The sequence below is a fragment of the Giraffa tippelskirchi genome, chromosome 12 (assembly GCF_054371585.1).
Source record: "Giraffa tippelskirchi isolate mGirTip1 chromosome 12, T2T-mGirTip1v1.2.pri, whole genome shotgun sequence".
NCBI classification, from domain to species: Eukaryota; Metazoa; Chordata; class Mammalia; order Artiodactyla; family Giraffidae; genus Giraffa; species Giraffa tippelskirchi.
In genome coordinates this window covers 12,830,565-12,847,402 of record NC_137286.1, presented here as the reverse complement: position 1 = coordinate 12,847,402, position 16,838 = coordinate 12,830,565, and the positions used below count along the sequence as shown (strand labels likewise).

At 37.7% G+C, this 16,838-nt stretch overlaps 1 protein-coding gene across 8 annotated transcripts in view; it reads right to left on the bottom strand.

The window, feature by feature from the left end:
- Nucleotides 1-5,097: 5,097 nt before the first annotated feature.
- The window catches only part of ATXN3 (ataxin 3), a 41,394-nt gene continuing 29,653 nt past the window's right edge, over nt 5,098-16,838 (bottom strand). For all 8 annotated transcript variants that reach the window (XR_014070810.1, XR_014070811.1, XM_081548191.1 and 5 more), the window contains one exon: nt 5,098-5,441. Coding sequence is in view for 6 of the 8 variants with exons in the window: in XM_081548191.1 (XP_081404317.1) it covers nt 5,347-5,441 (95 nt within the window). In the remaining 2 variants the exon portion in view is untranslated. The remainder of the gene's footprint in view (nt 5,442-16,838) is intronic.

Here is a 16,838-nt window from a genome sequence, read left to right as displayed (position 1 = left end):
TTCCAAGAACCCAGAATCATGCCAGGAATGCACACAGTTCTTCTTGAGTGAGTGAATGAATGATACAGAATTTTCTCTTATAGTTCACAAGACAAAAGTGTTTTTTTTTGGGGGGGGGGGTGGTCAGGGGGAGGTTCTGACCCAGGGAGAATGGGAACAATCTTGAGAGAACAAGGTCCAGCGAAGAGTGGTGGTCAATTGAAAGAGAAAGTCCTCATAGCAGAGGTGGCCAATGATCTTGAGGGACAAGGATGTCAAAAGGGCAAAGGTGAAAGAGCAAGGGGAGTGTTAGGATGCCTAGAGGTGAGAAAGAACTTGGTTTCTTTGAAGACCTAAAATGAGTCCTGCTAGCTCCACTGTGCCTTAAGGGGAGTCAAGAGCACAGGCTAAAAAGGTCAGCTGGGCTCAAATCACCTATAAAATGATGAGCATTGAGCGTGGCAGGCACAAAATGGTTAAAAGGATCCCAAAACATGCAAATCTTCAGAATAAGGACAACCCTAAATTTCCCTAACCTTTGAAAAGCTTTTAGCTGACCTAAAATGGGCCTTCAAATCAACTAGTAAGTTTCATAGGGTCCATAGGTGATGTTGATGAGATCAGAGCCATTTGGCTATCGAGTTACACTAAAAAGACAGTTGCATGTCATCAAGTGGAAATTTTTGTTTCAAGATTTGTGCCCAACGCTAATTAAAGCTAAAATGGATAGTGATCATTATAAAACCTGAGGATCCTCTAACCCTGAACCGGGTGGATTCCAATTGTTAGAGTCGGGTGTCCCGAGCTCAATGAGGAAAAATAGCACTCCTAAAAACTGTTACTAGTGTGGTTTGGCTCTCAGGGTGGGGGGGGGGGGGAAGCCAACATTTAAAAATCAGATTTCAAATAAAAATATGGAATTCTCAGCCTCTCAGAAAAGATCAGAGGATCCAGTAACAATGGCCCCTCTGGTAGCAGTTAGTTGGAACGGATTATCAGTGGGCTCCCCTAGCCAGCTTCATTTATCACCACGTCCATAAAACAATGCTTCTCACATTCACTCTGTGTGGGAATCTCCCAGGGATCTTGTTAAAAATGCAGGTTCTGTTTCTGTAGGTGGGAGTGTGGCGTGAAACTTAGCATTTCTGAAAAGCTCCCAGTGGTATAAATGCTCCAACCACACTCTGAAGGCAAAGCTAAGAACTTAACAATAAATACAAACAGAAGTAAAAAAAAAGCAAACATTATCTTTATTTAATAATCTTTGATACTTAAAATACAACTCATCGAACATCCACATTAACAACAGTATCCTCAGCGTTCAACAGTGCTTTGGAAGCCCGGCTTTTCTAAGGACCAGACAGGAAGGCCTGTGTGTGTATTAACGGCAAAACAACTCAGAGAGGAGAGCACACACACAAGGGCTGCAGGGTTGGGTCCTGAGCAAATGGCACTGCCACAGTGCACCCGTGTCGTGGCCAAAAGGATGCTTTTAATTCTTAACTTGAATTTCAAAGGTTACTTATACAGAACAGTAATTTTTAAAAATGCATTCCTACTAGTCCAGTGTTGTAGAAATTAGATAATCACATTCAAATGTATGTTTTCCTCTTTAAAAAATTCCTGAAAATATTCACTTTTGAACTATGCAAGAGACAAGTGAAGTGCTTCCTAAACGAATCAGGAATTTCCAAAGATGTTTCACAAATGCTTTCTACTCCCTGTCTTATGAATCCATAGTCTTAAAACATTTATTGACACACTATGATAATTAAACATGCCAATTGCAATAATTTAGATGTGGTTAGTAGCATTATTTTTTAAAAATAACAGACCATTTTGCAAAAAAACTAAAATAGCAGACATTTTCTTGAACAAAAAAAAAATCAAAATTCAAGAATTAAACAACCATGTCAATAATATTTTCATTCATGAAAGCCAAATGAAACAAAAATATTTTGTATATTTAAAAAACAACACAAGTTCATTCATTTCTTTAACAAAAGATGCTGGTTACAAAGGGACCAGAAATGAAGCAAAGTTTTTATTTTGAAAATATGAAAAATTACTTATACTGCTGAAATAATTAATCCAATCTGATTTTTCTTAATTAAGATCACATCTGTAATATCTCCAATACTTGTCAGGGCCCAGCTGCAACAATTAACTTTGAAAGTAGTGACCATAGGTCGCTCCAATTGCAGATAAAGTTTCTAATAGGAAGTCATCAATATTAATGACTGAATCCTCTTAAGAATTTAAAACATTAAGATTTATTTTTCAATCTAGGCAATTTCAATTATTATCATTACATTTTTGCTTGTGCACTGAGAATCAATCCTTTTTGCATTTGCACACCTCCAAATGGGCCAATTTTAAGACATTTAGTAAATCTTGGCACTAGTGTGATACTATTTAAAAACAGTATCAAACATGCAGACATTGAAAATGTCTTAGGCTCTTACTGGCATAAAATTTACTTTATTTGACTTAACATTAAATGAAACAATGTAGAGTATGGGTAGTTTTGCTCCTCAACTAGTTTGGAGTTTTTCTTCATTAACTATGGCATGAATAAAGCCTTAATTAAGAAAAATTAAGTTTTAAAGAAAGAAAGCACCTTAAATGTTCTGTGAATTGTAAATTATTTGGCCAAGATCTTAGAGGTGAAATACAGTTTACCTGCAGCAAGCTTTTCAAACTACTTGCATTACTGAAATATTCGTATGTTAATTACTGTAAAAATGTTTAATGATGGTTTAGATTAGATGTTAACTACTCTGAATTTTTGAAACATAAATAACTACTTATTAAATCCATGACATCTAACAGTGTGAAAGTGTTATTTCCAAAGCTTGTTTAAACTTCACTTATAACACTAGCATTGCCATGGTACGTATTTTATCTCAGTAATACAAATTATACATCAGAAAAATGATACCAATAGTTTAAATATTAAACATTAAGGTGTTCCCAATTGGTAAAACAGAATGGAAATCTTTCTATAAATAACGTTCTTAGCAGGACAGTTACGGTGAAATTTCATTGTTTCTGACTTGCAGGTGGTTTAAAGTAAACCATACTACCTGTGTAAACTATACCTTTGTGTAACTTAAAAATTTTCTTACTGTGGTTATGAGCATTGGCATCTTTACATACTGGCCAATCAATTAAGAAATGGAATCTAAATGTTCAATAATATTTATGCCAAGCCACACAAGATGGCAGTTTACTAGTGATTCTGAATCTGCCTGCCAAATGTAACAATTTCACAACAAACTAAGTAAACACATTCAAATATATCCAGTGTGTGCTCAGCCCTGCTTTAAAAAATACTCTAACAAAAGAAGGTCAACATCCTATATTCCTTTAAGTGCTTTAGCAAGGGTGTGTAATATAAGAACTTTATAAACTTTCAAGGTTAAAACTTTTCAATGTGTATTCGCTTTCTCGTTTTTGTATCAGGTAGTTCATCAATTCAAATGTAAGAATTAACTTATTTTTTTTCAATGAGAAAAGATACAGGTCAAATATCCATGGAAAATATGACTAGCATACGTGGGTTAACTACAGAAATGTCCAGTCTTAAAATATTTTGGTTTGTAAATCTCAGGGAGTACTGTCAAACTCCAACATCCCTTGCACTTCTAAAAGTTTATAATTCTGAAACATTTTCAATTGTCAAAAGAAAACTTCAGATTTTAAAAGAAATTTTATGTAAGGGGAACTTCATAAAACTTAACTTGGCACAAAATAATGACTTAAAAAAAGTCTGTCTCTATCCAAGTAAAAGCTATTTCATAATCATAAATAAAAGGTATTTTCTCATCTCTTCAGTTAGCAATAAATCCTACATCAAAAAATTCCCTGATAAAATGTGTGTAGCCATACACCAGGATATGGCAATATATCATACTTTAATTTTCTAAGTTGTCAGCTGAAATTTCTTCTTAAATTTTAGCTAATGAACAATTCAGCATTCAAAAGGGCTTCAAAGGGGGATGGAGAATGAGGGAAGGGGAGAATCTAAAAGGCCCATTTCAGAGAGACATGGTTAACTTTCACCAAAATCATCCCACTGCAATGACCCAGCAAGAAACTCTGCATCCCAATTAAAGAATGTTTATCAAAACTAAAGACTTTCTTATTTACAAATCCACTAAGTACTGTGACTTCTGTAATTCGAAGCTATTTAAACATGATGCAAGTGTCAAGTCACAGTACAAATTTCAATGCAGTTTTGTTGGTAAATTATTTTCATGTTCTAGATGGTTATCTCCGGCAAGCTATACCTACTAAAAGATGTACAGCAGAAGCAGACATCCACACTTCATAACTCAACTGTAAACAGGACAGCTCCAGTCATAAGAGGAAAAACAAAATGAAACTGCTACTAAAATTGAAGGCCAAATTCCATCTATCATACATTAACGGTGGGCACTGCGTGTTGTTTTGTAACAGAAGGAAACTTGCGCTCTATGCTCCTCCTATTTTTCTCAATTTCAAAAGAAAGGGAAATAACAGGCTGCAGGAAAGAGCGTTACAACACACCTTAAAGTTCTAACATAACCGAGGAGAGAGCCACAGAGCTTCCGGGAATGGATGTGCTCACACATGACAGAATTCTCTTTTATTCTCAAATACTTGTGTAGAGCTGACTTCAGAGTACAGGAATGCACTGGAGTCAAGAAATAATGATCCCTTCTCAGAGGGCGTAAAAACCTCAAGAAACATTACCGTCTTTCAACAGAGTAGTAGAAAATAATGAAAACCAGATAACAGAGAAACTGTGATCAGAGAAAATAAGATGAGAAACCACCCAAGCGCACAATACACAGTCAGAAGGAAAACAGCTGATCCTGGAACAGCTGCTATTATCAAAACGGATAAAACGCTGTCCTACAAGGTTAACTTGGTTAAAGGGAAATAAGAGCAACTATTAGAGGATAAAAGTGAGCCCGATTCCCTACGCAGAAGGGAGGAAAAGAAGACAAAGTGTGTGGGGAAAGTTCTGTGGCCAGAGCTAGTTATAATTAGTTGGTCTGCAACAAGGTCCAAGAAAAATGCCCTAATTTTAGATATGTTAGATATTGCACACTCAAAAAAGAAAAAAGAACATTTAGAAAACTATTTTAAATTTCTTTAATTGCTGAATGCCTCTTTGGCTAGTGTTTGGAGGATTATTTTTCAGTCCTACAACTGATGTATTTTTCCACCCTCTCATTGTTTTGTTTGCAAACCACCTAAGTCTTTTTTCCTCTGTTGAAAATTGTTCTCTTTGACACACATTACCAAAATGGACCCTATGCTGTAATCACACAGGACAATATTGGAAAGACTGAATATCTAAATGATTTGTGAAAGGTATTACTTTTTTCCTTCTGTTTTGAGATTACTTCTGACAGTTTCTAAAGACAGGGTCACAGCTGCCTGAAGCATGTCTTCTTCACTCATAGAATCACCTGTTGGGGATAAAACACGTATTTCTTAGAAAGTTCTGGAAAATTTCCAAAGTCATCAAAAGGTAAGCTCTCAGAAACTGTTTACTTGACTACTATAGTTTCCTTTGTTGATTCTGAAAGTTTACAGACAGTAAAATCCATTCTTTCACAGTTCCTCAAGTTTTTACAAATACCAAGTGGTATAACGATCACCACCACCCAGATACAGACAGAACCATTCCATGCACCAAAAATATTCCCTCATGCTGTCTTTGTAGTCAGTTCCCAATCCCTAGGTCTAGGCAACCAGTGACATGTTTTCTGCCCTACAGTTCTGCCTTTTCCTGCATGTCAACACAAATGGAATCATGCATTGGGTATGCAACCTTTGAATATGGAATCTTAAACAAAAGCATTATGCTAAGGGAAAGAAAATTTAACTGTGTGTCAATGATACATTCGTTACTGAAAAGTTTGTTTTGAGAAATAATTATTTATGCACAGGAAGGTGCAAAGATAGTTCAAAGAGGTCCTGTGTACACTGGCTAAATTTCACCTAATGATTAAATCTTACATAACTACAGCTCAAACCTAAATCTGAATACTGACATTGGTGTTTACAATGTTGTGCATAGTTTTGTCGTATGTGAAGATCTGTGTAACCACCACCACCACCACAATCCAGACTGAGAACTGTTACGGTACTACCAAAATCTCCCTCCTGCCATCCCTCTTTATCCACACTCACTTCTCTTCCCGGCCCCCCCCACATTCCTTAACTGCAGGCAACTGCTAATTTGCTTTCCATCTCTATCAATTTGTCATTTTTAGAATGCTACACACTTTTTGTACTCAGCATAATGCCCTTGAGATGCATCTAAGCTGCTGTATGTAGCCACAACTGGCTTCTTTTTCTTAAAAAGTTAAAAAAAAATTTTTTTAATTCTTTTGGCTGCACCACATGCCATGCAGGATCTCAGTTCCCTGACCAATGATCTAACCTGTGCCCCCAGGAGTGGAAGCACAGAAGTCTTAACCACTGAACCACCAGGGAGGTTCCTGGTTTCTTTTTAATACTGAGACGTATCCATGGGATGGATGTACCGCAGTTGGTTTAACCATTCACCTACTGTAGCACACTTGTTTTTTCCAATTTTTATCATGACAAAGATGCTATGAAAATTCAAATACAGGTTTTTGCGTGGATAGACGTTTTAATTTCTCTAGGATTAAATGGGAATATAACTGATGGCTGTATCGTCACTGTATGTTCAGGTTTTATAGAAATTACCAAATTATTTTCCAGAGTGGCTGCACCAGTTCAAATGAAAGTTAAAAATCTTACTTCCCTTTACTTTCCTATATTTTACAGTAAAAACCAAATCATTTACAATTCTTCCTGCAATTGTAAAATATAATTTAGAAAACTGAAAAGGAGAGGCAAGTCTATTGTGTTTACACATATTTTTATTCCTCCTACTGTTCTTTTTACGTATTTATTTATTTGGCTATGCTGTGTTTTAGTTGCAGCATGCAGGATCGTTTTTTTTTTAGTGGCACAGGGGATATCTTCTGCTTGCGGCATGGAAGCTCTTAGAGGTGGCATGTGGGATCCAGTTCCCCATTGTTGTTCAGTCGCTCAGTTGTGTCCGACTCTGCCACCCCATGGACTGCAGCACACCAGGCTTCCCTGTCCTTCACCATCTCTTGGAGTCCAGTCAAACTCATGCCCAATGAGTCAGTGAGGCCATCCAACCATCTCATTCTCTGTCATCCTCTATTCTTTCTGCCTTCAATCTTTCTCAGCACCAGGGTTTTCTCCAGTGAGTCAGCGCTTCGCATCAAGTGGCCAAAGTATTGGAGCTTCAGCTTCAGCATCTGTCCTTCCAGTGAATATTCAGGGTTGATTTCCTTTAGGATGGACTGGTTTGATTTCCTTGTTGCGCAAGGGACTCTCAAGGGTCTTCTCCAACACCACAGTTCAAAGGCATCAATTCTTCAGTGCTCAGCCTTTTTTATTGCCCAGTTCTCACATCTGTACATGACTACTGGAAAAACCATAGGTTTGACTATACAGACCTTTGTAAGCAAAGTAATATCTATACTTTTTAATACACTGTCTAGGTTTTTTTTTTTTTAATTAATTTATTTTAGTTGGAGGATAATTACTTTACAATATTGTGGTGGTTTTTGCCATACATCAACATGAATCAGGGACAGGTGCACATGTGTCCCCTCATCCTGAACCCCCCTCTGAGCTCCCTCCCCTCCCCATCCCTCTGGGTTGTCCCAGAGCACCAGTTTTGAGTGCCCTGCTTCATGCATTGAACTTGCACTTGTCATCTATTTTTACATATGGTAATATACGTGCTTCAATGCTGTTTTCTCAAAATCATCCCACTCTCGCCTTCTCCCACATAGTCCAAAAGTCTGTTCTTTACATGTGTCTCTTTCACCGCCTTGTATATAGGATCGTCATTACTCTCTTTCTAAATTCCATATATATGCATTAATATACTGTACTGGTGTTTTGCTTTCTGACTTACTTCACTCTGTATAATAGGCTCCAGTTTCATCCACCTCATTAGAACAGACTCAAATGCATTCTTTTTTTTATAGCTGAGTAATATCCCATCGTGTGTATGTACCTCAACTTCCTTATCCATTCGTCTGCCAATGGACATCTAGGTTGCTTCCATGTTGTAGCTATTGTAAACAGAGCTGCAATGAACACTAGGGTATATGTGTCTCTTTCAATTCTGGTTTCCTCCTTGTGTATGCTTAGCAGTGGGATTTCTGGGTCATATGGCAGTTCTATTTCCAGTTTTTTAAGGAATCTCCATACTGTTCTCTATAGTAGGTATACCAGTTTGCATTCCCACCAACAGTGTAAGAGAGTTCCCTTTTCTCCACAACCTCCTCAGCATTTATTGTTTGTAGACTTTTTGATGGCAGCCATTCTGACTGGCATGGGATGGTACATTGTGGTTCTGATTTGCATTTCTCTGATATGAGTGATGTTGAGCATCTTTTCATGTGTTTTTTAGCCCTCTGTATGTCTTCTTTGGAGAAATGTCTGTTTAGTTCTTTGGCCCACTTTTTGATTGGGTCATTTGTTTTTCTGGTATTCAGCTGCATGACCTGCTTGTATATTTTTGAGATTAATTCTTTGTCAGTTGTTTTGCTTGCTATTATTTTCTCCCATTCTGAAGGCCCCCTTTTCACCTTGCTTATAGTTTCCTTAGCTGTGCAAAAGCTTTACGTTTAATTAGGTCCCATTTATTTTTGTTTTTATTTCCATTCCTCTGGAAGGTGGGTCATAGAGGATCTTGCTGTGATTTATCTCAGAGAGTGTTCTGCCTTTGTTTCCCTCTAAGAGTTTTATAGTTTCCGGTCTTACATTTAGATCTTTAATCCATTTTGAGTTTATTTTTGTGTATGGTGTTAGAAAAGTGTTCTAGTTTCATTCTTTCACAGGTGGTTGACCAGTTTTCCCAGCACCACTTGTTAAAGAGATTGTCTTTTCTCCATTGTACATTTTTACCTCCTTCATCAAAGATAAGGTGTCCAAAGGTGTGTGGATTTATCTTTGGGCTTTCTATTTTGTTCCATTGATCTATATTTCTGTCTTTGTGCCAGTACCATACTGTCTTGATGACTGTAGCTTTGTAGTATGAAGTTAGGAAGCTTGATTCCTCCAGTACTACTCTTCTTTCTCAGGACTGCTTTGGCTATTCAAGGGTTTTTTGTATTTCCATACAAACTGTGAAATTATTTGTTCTAGTTCTGTGAAAAATACCATTGGTAGCTTGACAGGAATGACACTGAATCTACAGATTGCTTTGGGTAGTATATTCATTTTCACTATACAGATTCTTCCAATCCATGAACATGGTATATTTCTCCATCTATCTGTGTTTTTGATTTCTTTCATCAGTGTTTCATAGTTTTCCATATATAGGTCTTTTGTTTCTTTAGGTAAATTTATTCCTAAGTATTTTATTCTTTCCATTGTAATGGTGAGTGGGATTATTTCCTTAATTTCTCTTTCTGTTTTTTCATTGTTAGTGTATAGGAATGGAAGGGATTTCTGTTTGTTAATTTTATATCCTGCAACTTTACTATATTCATTGATTAGCTCTAGTAATTTTCTGTTGGTATCTTTAGGTATCTTTAGGGTTTTCTAGTGGAAGATCATGTCATCTGCAAACAGTGAGAGTTTTACTTCTGCTTTTCCAATCTGGATTCCTTTTATTTCTTTTTCTTCTCTGAATGCTGCGGCTAGGACTTCCAAAATTATGTTGAATAGTAGTGGTGAGAGTGGGCACCCTTTTCTTATTCCTGATTTTAGAGGAAATGCTTTCAGTTTTTTATTATTGAAGATAATGTTTGCTGTGGGGTTGTCATATATGGCTTTCATTATGTTGAGGTATGTTCCTTCTCTGTCTGCTTTCTGGAGTTTTTAGCATAAATGAGTACTGAATTTTTTCAAAGACTTTCTGTGCATCTATTGAGATAATCATATGGTTCTAATCTTTCAATTTGTTAATGTGGTGTATCACATTGATTGACTTGCAAATATTAAAGAATTCTTGCATCACTGGGATAAAGCCTATTTGGTCATGATGTACTATCTTTTTAATATGCTGTTGGATTCTGTTTGCTAGAATTTTGTTGAGGATTTTTGTATCTATGTTCATCAGTGATATAGGCCTGTAGTTTTCTTTTTTGTGGCATTTTTGTTTGGTTTTGTTTAGGGTGATGGTGGCCTCATAGAATGACTTTGGGAGTTAACCTTCCTCTGCAATTTTCTGGAAGAGTTTGAGTAGGATAGCTATTAGTTCTTCTCTAAATTTTTGGTAGAATTCAGCTGTGAAGCCATCTGGTCCTCGGCTTTTGTTTGTTCGAAGATTTTTGATTACAGTTTCAATTTCCGTGCTTGTGATGGATCTGTTAAGATTTTCTATTTCTTCCTGGTTCAGTTTTGTAAGGTTATACTTATCTAAGAATGTGTCCATTTCTTCCAAGTGTTCATTTTTTTGGCATAGTTGCTCATAGTAGTCTCATGATCTTTTGTATTTCTTTGTTGTCTGTTGTGATTTCTCCATTTTCATTTCTAATATTATTGATTTGATTCTTCTCCCCTTTTTTCTTATGAGTCTGGCTAAAGGTTTGCTTATTTATCTTTTCAAAGAACCAGCTTTTAGTTTTGTTGATCTTTGCTATAGTCTCCTTCATTTCTTTTTCATTTATGTCTGCCCTGATTTTGATAATTTCTTTCCTTCTACATCACCATTGCCAATGTAATGGACATGAGTTTGAGTAGGCTCCAGAAGTTGGTGATGGACAGGGAAGCCTGGTATGCTGCAGTCCATGGGTTTGCAGAATCGGACACGACTGAGCGACTGAAGTGAACTTCCTTCTACTAACTTTGCGGTTCTTCTGTTCTTCTTTTTTCCAGTTTCTCTAGGTTTAAAGCTAGGTTGTTTATTTGATGTTTCTCTTGTTTCTTGAGGTAGGCTTGTATTGCTATGAACCTCCTGCTTAGCACTGCTTTTACTGAATCCCACAGGTTGTTGTGTTTTTATTTTCATTTGTTTCTATGAATATTTTGATTTCCTTTTTGATTTCTTCCATGATCTGTTGGTTATTCAGAAGCGTATTATTTAGCCTCCATATGTTTGTGTTTTTTACAGCTTTTTTCCTGCAGTTGACATCGAATCTTACTGCACTGTGGTCAGAAAAGATGCTTGAAATAATTTCAATTTTTAAAAAATTTACCAAGGCTAGATTTATGGCCCAGGATGTCATCTGTCCTGGAAAATTTTCCTGGAGAAAAAGATGAAATCCATTGTTTTGGGGTGAAATGCGCTGTAGATATCAATTAGGTCTAACTGGTCCATTGTTATCACTTAAAGCTTGAGTTTCCTTGCTAATTTTCTGTTTGGTTGATCTAGCCATAGATGTGAGTGGGGTATTAAAGTCCCCCACTATTATTGTGTTACTGTTAATTTCCCCTTTCATACTTGCTAGCAGTTGCCTTACGTATTGAGGTGCTCTTACATTGGGTGCATATATATTTGTAATTGTTATATCTTCTTGGATTGATCCTTTGATCATTATATAGTGTCCTTATTTGTTTATCATGGTCTTTATTTCAAATTCTATTTTATCTGATATGAGTATTGCTACTCCTGCTTTCTTTTGGTCTCCATTTGCATGAAATATTTTTTTCCAGGCCCTCACTTTCAGTCTGTGTCCGTCCCTAGGTTTGAGGTGGGTCTCTTGTCGACAGCATATATAGGGGTCTTGTTTCTGTATCCATTTGGCCAGTCTTTGGTTTTTGGTTGGAGCATTTAACCATTTACATTTAAGGTAATTATGGATAAGTATGATCCCGTTGTCATTTACTTGTCTTTTGGGGTTTGTTTTTATAAATCTTTTCTGTGTTTCCTATCTAGAGAAGATCCTTTAGCATGTGTGGAAGAGCTGGTTTGGTGGTACTGAATTCTCTTTGCCTTTCTGTAAAGCTTTTGATTTCTTCTTCATGTTTGAATGAGATCCTTGTTGGGTAGAGTAATCTTGGTTGTAGGTTTTTCTCTTGCATCCCTTGAAGTATGTCCTGCCATTCCCTTCTGGCCTGAAGAGTTTCTACTGAAAGATCAGCTGTTATCCTTATGGGGATCCCCTGTGTTATTTGTTGCTTTTCCTTTGCTGCTTTTAATATTTGCTTTTTGTGTTTGATCTCAGTTTGATTAATGTGTGTCTTGGGGTGTTTTAATAAACCCAAGGGTTTATCCTGTTTGGGACTCTCTGAGTTTCTTGGACTTGGGTGGCTATTTTCTTTCCCATTTAAAGGAAATTTTTGACTATTATCTCCTCATGTATTTTCTCATGCCTTTTCTTTTTGTCTTTTTCTGGGACACCTATTGTTCAAATGTTGGGGGGTTTAACATTGTTCAGAGGACTCTGAGGTTGTCCTCATTTCTTTTAATTCTTTTTTCTTTTTTCCTTTCTGCTTCACTTATTTTCACCATTCTATCTTCCACCTCCCTTATCCTCTCTTCTGCCTCAGTTATTCTACTGTTGGTTCCATCCAGAGTTCTTTTAGTCTCAGTTATTGCATTGTTCATTATTGACTGACTCTTTTATTTCTTCTAGGTCCTTGTTAAACATTTCTTGCATCTTCTCAATCCTTGTCTCACTAGTCTCTTTATCTGTAAATCCTTTTTTTCCCCAAGACTTTGGATCATTTTTACTATCATTATTTTGAATTCTTTTTCAGGTAGACTCCCTATCTCCTCTTTTGCTTGGTTTGGTGGGTTTTTTATCGTGTTCCTTCATCTGCTAAATATTTCTCTGCCTCTTCATTTTGTTTAGATTGCTGTATTTGGGGTGCCCTTTCTGCAGGCTGGAAGTCTGTGGTTTTTCTTAATTGTGGAGTCTGCTCCCTGTGGGTGGGGTTGAACCAGTGGCTTGTCAAGGTTTCCTGGTTGGGGGAATTTGTATCTGTGTTCTGGTGGGTGGAGCTGGATCTCTTCTCTCTGGAGACAGAGTCCATACATGACTACTGGAAAAACCATAGCTTTGACTAGATGGACCTTTGTCGGCAAAATAATGTTTCTGCTTTTTAATATGCTGTCTAGGTTGGTCATAGCTTTTCTTCCAGGGAGCAAGCATCCTTTAATTTCATGGCTGCAGTCACCATCTGTGGTGATTTTGGACCCCAAGAAAAGAAAATCTGTCACTGTTTCCATTGTTCCCCCATTTATTTGTCATGAGGTGATGGGACCGGATGCGAATGATCTTAGTTTTTTGAACGTTGAGTTCTAAGCCAACTTTTTCACTCTCCTCTTTCACTTTCATCTGGAGGCTCTTTAGTTCCTCTTTACTTTCTGCCATAGTGGTGCTGTCACCTGCATATCTGAGATTATTGATATTTCTCCCTATAATCCTGATTCCACATTGTGGTACATCCAGCCTAGGATTTCGCATGATGAACTCTGCATATAAGTTAAATAAGCAGGGTGACAATACACAGCCTTGACGTACTCCTTTCCCAGTTTTAAACCTGTCCATTGTTCCATGTCTGGTTCTAACTGTTGCTTCTTGACCTGCATACAGGTTTCACAGGAGGCAGGTAAGGTGGTCTGGTATTCCCATCTCTTTAAGAATTTCCACAGTTTGTTGTCAACCAGGAATCAAACCTGGGTGCCCTCCACTGAGAGCTCAGAGTCTTAGCCACTGGACCACCAGGGAAGTCCCTCTGGCTGGCTGTAATATTACTCTTTTGTCTTCAGTTTTCAGAAGTTAAGATAATGAAGTATCTTGGCATGGATTTCTCTGGATTTATTGTTTGAGATTCACTCAGCTTCTAGAATCCGCAGACTGATATCTTTTGCCAAATTGGGGGGGTTTTCAGTAATTATTTCTGTAAATACTTTTTCAGTTCCATCTTCTTTCTCATCTCCTTCTGAAATTCCCATGACACAAATATAATAAATTTTCCCCACAGGTCTCAGGCTCTGTTAATTTTTTCCAATCTAATTGTCTCCATTGCTCAGAAATGGGTAATATTTACTACTCTGTCTTCAAGTTCATTGATTCCTCTTCCCTCTGTCCTTTCATTCATGGAACCTGTTTACTGAGTTTCAAAATTTCAGTTGTTATTTTTCAGTGCTAGAATTTTCATTTGATTCTTCTTTGTATCTTCAGTTTCTCTCCTAAGGCTATGTTTTTCACTTGTTCAAGCATGTTCATCACTGTTCACTGTAGCATTTTTTATAATGGCTTCTAATTTAAAATCCTTGTTGGATAATTCTAACATCAGTGTCATTTGGTGATGATATCTACTGATTGTCTTTTCTTATTCAAGTTGAAATTTTCCAGGCTCTTTATACGACAAATGATTTTCAAGTGAACCCTGGATATTTTGGGTATTACATTACAAGAATGTTTCAATCTCCTCTTTCAGCAGGCTTCCTGTGACCTGAGCATCAGTAGAGGAAAAAGGGTGCTGCTGGATGTGGGAAGAGTGGAGTGTGACCACTACTGCTGAACACTCGTGAGAATTCTGGCTTTCCGCTGATACCCCTGACTGGGAGGGATAGGAATGCCTCATTTATGCTTCTCACTGACACTGTGGGAGTTGCCTCATTACTGCCTCGAATCAGTGACAGTCTTGATTCTCCACTAGACCTCTTCTGATATCAACCAGGTAAGAAGCCAGAGGGATGCCTCTTTCTTTCTGGGTGGAAATCCAGGCTCCCTGTGACCACTAACACCAGGGGAAAAGGGCAGTATCACTGTCTTCTGGAGGGAATAGAAATCCCAGCTCCCCACATGGATTTTTCTGACACCTCTCTGATCAAGAGGCGGGGGAGATGGGCCTCATTACCGTCACTTGGCCTCTGCAGTAGGGTAGCAGTAGGACTGCCTTATTTACCTAGTGCAGGCTGGCTTATTACCTCTTATAGAGTGTTTATACCACATGTGTTTTGTCTTGACCAAATAGTTGTTGGCTCCATTTGTTATTCAGTCACTAAGTTGTGTCCGCCTCTTTGCAACTCCATGGACTGCAGCATGCCAGGCTTCCCTGTACTTCACCAACTCTCAGAGCTTGCTCAAACTCATGTCCATTGTGTCGATGATGCCATCAAACCATCTCATCCTCTGCCATCCCCTTCTCCTCCTGCCCTCAATCTTTCCCAGAATCAGGATCTTTTCCAATGGGTCAGCTCTTTACATCAGGTGGCCCAAATATTGGAGCTTCAGCTTCAACACCAGTTCTTCCAATGACTAGTCAGGGCTGACTGACTTCCTTTAGGATTGACTGCTTTGATCTTGCTGTCCAAGGGACTCTTGAGCGTCTTCTCAAGCACCACAGTTTGAAAGCATCAATTTTTTGGTGCTCAGCCTTCTAGGTGGTCCAACTCTCACATCTGTACATGACTATTGAAAAAACCCATAGCTTTGACTATACAGACCTTTGTTGGCAAGTGATGTCTCTGCTTTTTAATATGTTGTCTAGGTTTGTCATAGTTTTACTTCCAAGGAGCAAGTATCTTTTAATTTCATGGCTGCAGTCACCATCTGCAGTGATTTTGGAGCTCAAGAAAAGCAAATCTGTCACTGTTTGCACTTTTTCCCTATCTATTTGCCGTGAGGTGATGGGACCAGATGCCATGATCTTAGTTTTTTGAATGCTGAGTTTTAAGCCAGCTTTTTCACTCTCCTCTTTCACCTTCATCAAGAGGCTCTTTAGTTCCTCTTCTCTTTCTGACATTAGAATGGCATCATCTGTATATCTGAGGTTGTTGATATTTGTCTTGACTCCAGCTTGATTCATCTAGCCCAGTATTTTGCATGATACTCTGCACATAAGTTAAATAAGCAGGGTGACAATAAACAGCCTTGATATACTCCTTTCCCAATTTGGAACCAGTCCATTGTTCCTTGTCTGTTTCTACCTGTTGCTTCTTGACTCGCATATGGGTTTCTCAGGAGACAGGTAATGTGATCTGGTATCCCCATCTTTTTAATACTTTTCCATAATTTGCTGTGATCCACACAGTCAAAGACTTTAGCATAGTCAATCAAGCAGATATTTTTCTGGAATTTCCTTGCTTTCTCTATGATCAGTGACTCCACAGAGTAGGCTTTTCTTGGGGCAAAAAGAAAATCGAGGCTACTAACCACTCTTTCTCTGGTCCTGAGCTTCCCAGCCAGTTTGTCTTCTCTCTGCCTTTCAGATTCTGCTTATATTTGCTTTATACAAAAGCCCAGGTTTGTTAGCTGTACTTAGCAGAAGGTGTAAGAAAAAGTACCAATTCATTCCTTTTTATTGTTAACAGTAATCCATTGTTTGGATGTAGCAGTTTATGTGTCTATTCACCATCTGAAGGACAACCTTTAAGCAGCTTCCTGTTTCGGGCTATTATGAACAAATCTGCTAGAGCATTCACAGTTAAGTTTTTGTGTGAATCTAATTTTCTTTTCTCTTGGTTAGATACTAGGAGTTGGACTACTGGATTCCATGGTTAAGTGTACATTTAAGTTTGTAAGAAAATACAAAACTGTTTTCCAGAGTTGTACTGTTTTACATTCCTACTAACAATGTATGAGAGTCCCAGTTGCTCTGATTCTTGCCTGCATTTGGTATTGTCAATTTAATTATTTTCTTGTTTTTCTTATAAGTGTGTAATGGCATCTCATTGTAGGTTTAGTTTGCATTTCCCTACTGACTAGTGATGTTGAGTATATTTTCATGCCCAATTTTCATCCATATACCTGGTAAAGTGTTCAAATCCTTTGCCCATCTTTTTGAGTTATTTTCTTAGTTTTGAGTCTTTTTATGTCCTACTTACGAGTTCTTTGCTGGATAGTTTCTTTTTCACTCAGTTTCTACTACCAATAACT